The sequence below is a fragment of the Trypanosoma cruzi genome, genomic scaffold, assembly GCF_000209065.1.
Source record: "Trypanosoma cruzi strain CL Brener 1047053517111 genomic scaffold, whole genome shotgun sequence".
Lineage (NCBI taxonomy): Eukaryota > Euglenozoa > Kinetoplastea > Trypanosomatida > Trypanosomatidae > Trypanosoma > Trypanosoma cruzi.
In genome coordinates, this window is record NW_001849515.1 from 54,850 (window position 1) to 60,963 (window position 6,114).

The 6,114-nt window shown below is 53.7% G+C and overlaps 4 protein-coding genes across 4 annotated transcripts, besides 7 other annotated features; all 4 read right to left on the reverse strand.

Annotated features, from left to right (window-relative positions):
- Tc00.1047053506745.4 (hypothetical protein, conserved) lies at nt 1-495 on the reverse strand (the record flags this gene model as incomplete). The annotated part of the gene is made up of 1 exon (XM_799412.1): nt 1-495. A coding segment is annotated over one exon (495 nt), but the record flags the coding sequence as incomplete, so codon positions are not given.
- Nucleotides 1-3,036: a sequence feature (areas not merged during assembly with more than two copies in the genome that could not be assigned to a particular haplotype).
- Nucleotides 710-742: a microsatellite.
- Tc00.1047053506745.10 (hypothetical protein, conserved) lies at nt 1,255-2,949 on the reverse strand (the record flags this gene model as incomplete). Its single annotated transcript, XM_799409.1, has 1 exon — nt 1,255-2,949. The coding sequence occupies one exon, from the start codon at nt 2,947-2,949 to the stop codon at nt 1,255-1,257; it is 1,695 nt and encodes a 564-aa protein (XP_804502.1).
- Nucleotides 2,963-3,011: a sequence feature (A-rich).
- Nucleotides 3,037-3,965: a sequence feature (heterozygous, Esmeraldo-like haplotype).
- On the reverse strand, nt 3,197-5,014 carry Tc00.1047053506745.20 (hypothetical protein, conserved; the record flags this gene model as incomplete). Its single annotated transcript, XM_799410.1, has 1 exon — nt 3,197-5,014. One exon carries the CDS (start codon nt 5,012-5,014, stop codon nt 3,197-3,199), a length of 1,818 nt encoding a protein of 605 aa, XP_804503.1.
- Nucleotides 3,966-5,095: a sequence feature (areas not merged during assembly with more than two copies in the genome that could not be assigned to a particular haplotype).
- Nucleotides 5,096-6,114: a sequence feature (areas merged during assembly that could not be assigned to a particular haplotype. This can correspond to areas where the two haplotypes were merged or to regions with more than two copies in the genome that were merged during assembly.).
- Nucleotides 5,432-5,478: a microsatellite.
- Nucleotides 5,511-6,017, reverse strand: Tc00.1047053506745.30 (hypothetical protein, conserved; the record flags this gene model as incomplete). Its single annotated transcript, XM_799411.1, has 1 exon — nt 5,511-6,017. The coding sequence occupies one exon, from the start codon at nt 6,015-6,017 to the stop codon at nt 5,511-5,513; it is 507 nt and encodes a 168-aa protein (XP_804504.1).

Genomic DNA, 6,114 nt, shown 5'->3' on the forward strand with positions numbered 1-6,114 from the left:
CAGCTTGAACTGCGCCGCCAAGGCGTTCTCCAACTCCACAAGAAAGAGGGAGCCGGGCGTCACGGCAAGTGACGTCAACTGCTGCGCACTGCCCGTGTCGAGCAGCGCCAACCGCCGCCTTCGAAGTCGTTGCGTGTGGAGTTTCGCGTACGGTGCAGGGCCATCGATGCATATCGTCAAGGACACCCGCGGGACCACCACCAGCGTCAGCAACGCCCGCAGCTTCTCCAGCACGGCCTGCACGACATCCCGCTTCCTCATCGTTGCCGCATCACGGCCGAAACAGGAGTGAATGATGCAGTTCAAATCCACAAGAACGTGATCCGCGTATGGCGTCGCCGCAGGGCTCGAAGAAAGCGCCGAGTTACCGGCCGCCCCATGCGTCTTGTCGAGATCACGGGCGGCTAAGGGCTCCTCCGCATCCTGCGCGGTTTCGGGGAGAAATCTCGTGCAGGAGGAGGCGTCAATGAACCTGCGCAGCCCAAAAACACCCATCGCACCGCACCAAACCAAAAAAAAAAAAACACAATAAACCCTCACAGAAAACTTACGCCTCCTTCTCACCCTTTTTTTGTTTGCTTGTTTTTAGTTCCTGGCCTCCGCGTCACTCCTTTTTTTTTTTTTTTTGTTGCCCAGTCTGTTTCGGAGTTTGCCGGTCCACCAAAGACACACACAACCACTCACCCCGCAAGCCACCTCTCTGCGACGCAAAAAAAAAAAAAAAAAGCAAATAAGAAAAAAAGGAAGTGAGATAAACCGGATACGTCTGGTGTGAAAAGAACAGCAGGGCATCAGGAAAATGCACGCAAAATTAATAGGTCGTAGCTCAACCCCACAGCCACTTCCTCCACGCACAGACACACAAATAATGGAAAATTTTAAAGAACGTGATAAGATGATTCCGAAAATGAAATGACAGAAACAAACAACAAAAAAACACACATAAACCCAGCGCGTCCTACCCAAGTAGATGCACGCATGTACGGATGTATATTACGTGCATGTAGCCAACGACAAGAAACACCAACAGGAAGAAAAAAAAAAAGGTCCAGGAGTCAATGAAAATGGTGCCAATAGCGGTGTTGTTTGCGTCTTTTCCTTCCGTTGTTGTTGTTTTTGTTGTTTTCGTGTGTGTACGTGTGCGTGCTTCTTTTGGCCCTTGTGGTACGACACCGGTGGGACTCCTCCGGCATGACTCAGCCCCCAAGAAAAAAAAAAAACATGTTGTGCCCCCACCACCAGCATGTGCCGTGACTACACGGTCAGAGTGAATGTACTGCCGCTATCATCGTCTACGGGAGCGGCGATCGTCGTTTTCTTCCTTGACCGACGCCCTTTAGGATTCACTTTGGGCTCCTCCTCATCTGCCTGCGTGTGTGTCTTCGCCCTTCGCCTGCGGCGTCCGTCTTCCATCAGCACCACATCTTCCGCGGCATCCACGCGCCTTGCATCCTCCTCCCCCTCCTCCTCGGTGGGTTCCTTCGGCACGTCTGTTTCCTCCACCTTCGGCTCCTCAGTGGCTGACCTCCTCCGCCGAAAGCGGTAGTATAGCTTGTTGCTGTCATCATTCCACGCAACCATCCTGCGACGCACGGCCGTCAATACTTGACTCTCCAGAGCGGAAAGACGCAGCAAATTCTCCGTGCGATGACTTGAGAAGTAACCATGCACGCCATCACTGTTGCTGTCCTTATCAGTTTGTTTACCTGCAGCGTTAACGTCATCACCAATTGCATGGATGGCCCTCTTCGCTTTCAGGACATCAATCCCTTCCCCATCGTCATCATCTTGTTTCACCGCACTTGTTGAATCCGCCTCACTGAGTCCCTTTATGGCCCTAAGATTATCCAAATGAACCTTCTTGTAGTACTCCATCCATTTAGGCAGAACCTCTACAAGCTGTCCGCTGACTCGCATCTGCCAGTCCGTATGAATTCGTGTGGCGGCAGAGAAAACATTTGTCAGCTGCTTTTGCTTTGGGAACGGCACGGGAATGTCATTTGCACGAAGAAGCTGGATGCCAAGATACGCCAGGTCTGTGTTGCCTGTTTCCTGCCCAACCCCAAGAAAGAGATCGGCCACCATGATGGCTCGTGCACGCTGGCTGTCGGTGGGAAACCCCAATGCAGTCGGGGCGCGGCCATTCGCTAGCCCAAGAATGAGACCGGGCAGAATCTCCAGCACGGCCCGCTTGCGCAGAGGCACCAGCAGGTCCATTGAGAGCTGACGGAGAAACGGCACCAACAAGTCCTCCGGCAGCCCGTGTTTCCGCACCGCCGCCGTCAGCGGCATAATCGGCTCCACTTCTTCGTAGAAGGCATCAAGTCCCTCACAAAACTTCCGCCAGTTCTCTGCTCCCATTCCCTCTTCAACGGAAGCAGTGTTCTGCAGCGTCAAAGCGCCGTCCGTAAACCAACGGCACATCATTTCTCCCGGGTGTGCGACATCCGGCGCAAGCCCACGCTCCAGCAGCACCGATATTACATCCACGAAGGGCGTGTACAGGAGGTAGAAGATGGAGCGGGAGTAGGAAGAGACGTTTAGACGCACCTGGTGTTCAATCTCGGTGGTCGACAACTCCTCTGCGGGTCCCGCCGTCAGCCCGCCCGTGGGATCATCAAACAGATTCATCTCTAGTGAATCAAAGGCGTTGGCGACATTCCGCGAGCGCCCGGCAAATCCAACCGCGTCAAACTTATTCAGCGCGCCCCCGCTGTGATGCAGGCAGAGGCTCCTCGATGATAAGTGGCGGATCCTCGCCAGAGACGTCAAACGCCACCTCCAACAACCACCGCCGACATCATGGAGACCACTAAGAGAGAAACTGCGTCGAGAGCGCAGAGCGCACGACGTGACCTCTGCAGACTTCGTGGCCACACGAAACGACGATGAAGACGCCACGGCAGGAGAAAAAACTGCGGAGGAAAGTGGTGGTGAAATTCGGCTCATGTAAAAATACCCTAAAAGTAAAAAAAAATCAACAAGAAAATAAGACGAAAAAAAAAAAAAAACAGTACGCAGCCTCCACTTTACATTCCATTCAAAGCTCACATCTTGGCGCTTCCACTCCAAAAAAAAAAAATAAACAATAGAATGGTCAGGGAAGTAAGTATTTGTATATGTATATATATATAATATGAATACCTAACACCACTATCGCATACCGTCAGAAACGCTAATGTCGCCTCACAACGTCTCATGTTGTCGCTTTCGATGATATCGCGGACGTCACGGAGGACGACATGTCGCTCCACTCATCGGCAGCTTTTTTCAGCAAATCCACAAGCGCGTCCACGTCACACCGGCTCACACACGCATCACCATCATCACCGTCTGCGGCAAGAGCAACGCAGATGTAAACCCGCCGCTGGACCTGCGTGAGGCCTAACGAGACACGGTGCGGGTAGCGGTGGCCTCCGGCTTCGTTCATTGCGGAAGACAAGGCAATAACGTCGCTCCACCGTTGCATGAGGCCCGCCGTCTCTTCATCCGCGAGCGTAAGCCAGCGGAATAGCACCATCCCAAAGCAGGAAGCATGCAAAGAGCAGTCAAATCGCCCATCCGCACGTAGCCGCTGTTCCAAGTAGCGCAAAGCGGCCTGGTGAGCTCGCACGGCAGAACCCACAGACGCATGACTACATGGCATAAGCATGAGAGCAAGACGGAAGATTTCGTTAGAACGCATGTCAGGAGTATCCAGCCGCAACGAAGCGACATCCGTCATACCCGGCGTACACCACGTGTTCCCACCCGCCTCATCCTCCGCATTCATCCCTTGCATTGTCACCTTCACCTTGGCCACATCCGCGACGTACAACAGTGAAGCAGAAATGTTGGCTGACAGGGTTGGCAGGAACGACGTTGAAACACCAAAGTGAATGGAGTCCGCAAGCAGAGCAGCCCTATGAAAGGTCGATGTACATTGCTCCCACATTCTCTCAGCCGCTGCGTCCTTCTCGTCAACAGATGTAAATTCTCCAGGCTTTCCTGCTTCATCCCTAAAACCATACGCAGCAGTAGCAGCGGAAGCCGCAAGTGCCAATCCAGAGTGACTAGCGTCGATGTGAAACCATACTTTTACCCGATGACAAATTTCCGCCAGATCCTCAAGAGGATCCACGGCACCGGTGGTACGGGCCCCAAATACACCACAGACCAATAAGGGATAAAGTCCGTTCGCAACATCCTCCGCAAGTGACGCCTTCAACATATCCGACTGCATCGGGTAGTTGTGAACATGCGGAGAATACACTGTTTTCATTACTCGGATGTGTCGTATGCCAATGCAGCGTGCCGCCTTCTTCAGCATCGGCTGGCACTGATCACTGCAGTAAAGCACCAACCGCTGCGACAGGCGAGCCTCTTCCTCTGGGCTCGAGAAGTGCGCACTCAGATAACGAGCATGAGCCTGCGCTCGGGCCGTTGTGAGGAGCACAATAAGACTCTCCAGCGATGTGCTGTGCAGCAGTCCACCACCACCAGCATCATCAGCACCAACATAAGGCACAGGACGCTCTACGGCTGAGATCAGCGCAGCAGGAGAAGCACTGTGCAATTTCGTGGATGAATGAGTCCTGTGAGACTCCGCCTTCTTCATGACCGCCTCCGCACGTCGGACCCACAAGAAACGGGCCGGTAGGTGCAAGAGGGCCGCCACAGTGTCCGAAACTTCCTTTTCAAGCGAGGAGAGTGAAATAATGTCCATGCTGTGCGTGATAGAGTTATTCCAATGGGGTTTGGGGAGAAATGCGGCCACCAGCGACGCATGAACCTCCGCCACGTGAGACTTCGTGTCGAGCAAACAGTTCGCGGCAGCACCGCGGCAAAGCAATTCTCCGAGACACCGTTGCCATTCTTCCGGAGTGCATTCACTTTTGCCCCAAAGAGAGGGAGCATTGAGGCGGAGTGAAAAAGAAGCATTTGGCACGCCGTGCAGGAGGCTGCTGAGAAACCGAGCACTGCGATCCAGCAATGCCTTCACGTTACGGCAATACCTCGGACGAGAGCCCCACATGGCATTTATCACCGCTTCTCACGTCTTTACCGCCTGATTCGCTCCAAATTGTGGAATGTGAATACGCGTGCATGCAAAAAAAAAAAAAGAACAAATAGACGACAATAACAAAAATGGCGATGGTGAGAAGATTTATTAACATGCAGAAGAAAGAAATTGCATGTGGCAAATAGACAAATTCATACCCAGAGAGAGAGAGAGACAAGAATACTGCCAGAGCATCATCCACTCATGCACCCCCACACACGCACACTCGCACTCGCTTCCTCTTATTCTCCTCTTGTTATCCAGGTGGAAATGAAATTACACGACTTGTAAACCTGCCATCAACGGCAAACATCACCCCGCATGCATGTCTCCTCGTTCTTCCTCGTTTTCCCATTCCCTTAAGGCAATGGCGATTCGTTAACAATGAGCCTCTCTCCTCTCTCCTCTCTCTCTCTCTCTCTCTCTCTCTCCCTCTCCCCCGGCGTGGCCAGGATCTTCGCTCGGCGCATTACCCCTTCTCATCCTTCTCCTCGTCACTATCGTCCAACTTCACAATTGTGTTCTGTCGAGGCTTTCCGCGTGGATGGTTCAGTTCCCCGCGCACCGCCTTCACCCTCTCCCTCCGCGCCGCCCTGTCATCCTCGCGACGGTCATACGCGTCAAAGCCATCTTCAATCGGGGCACCGTTTGCCGCCCGCAGCTCCTCCAGCGGTGGCGGCGGCCAGTACTTGGACTTCGCCACAACGACGAAGAGTGGATCGTTCGGAATAGGGTCAAAGATGAGCGGCGCTGACTCTCGCGCATTAACACCACCGGCATCACCACCGCCGCCGCCTCGTTTCTCGCCCCCGCGCCTATTCCCACGGTCGTGGTCTTCGTACATGCGCTCCACGTCCACCTGCGGCGCCTGTATCTCCGCCTTGCGCGGTAGACGAACGGTGGAGAACTGACGTGCCTCGAGGGCCTTGTTGGTGACCCGCACACGTTGCTTCGTCGCCTGCCTCTTTGGCGCCATCCCTCCTCCTCTTCAACCGCAAACACGCACACGGGGAACAAACTCGACCTCCCAGCCCACCCCCTTTTCTTTTCCTTTCGATTGGCCTCCAAAAACC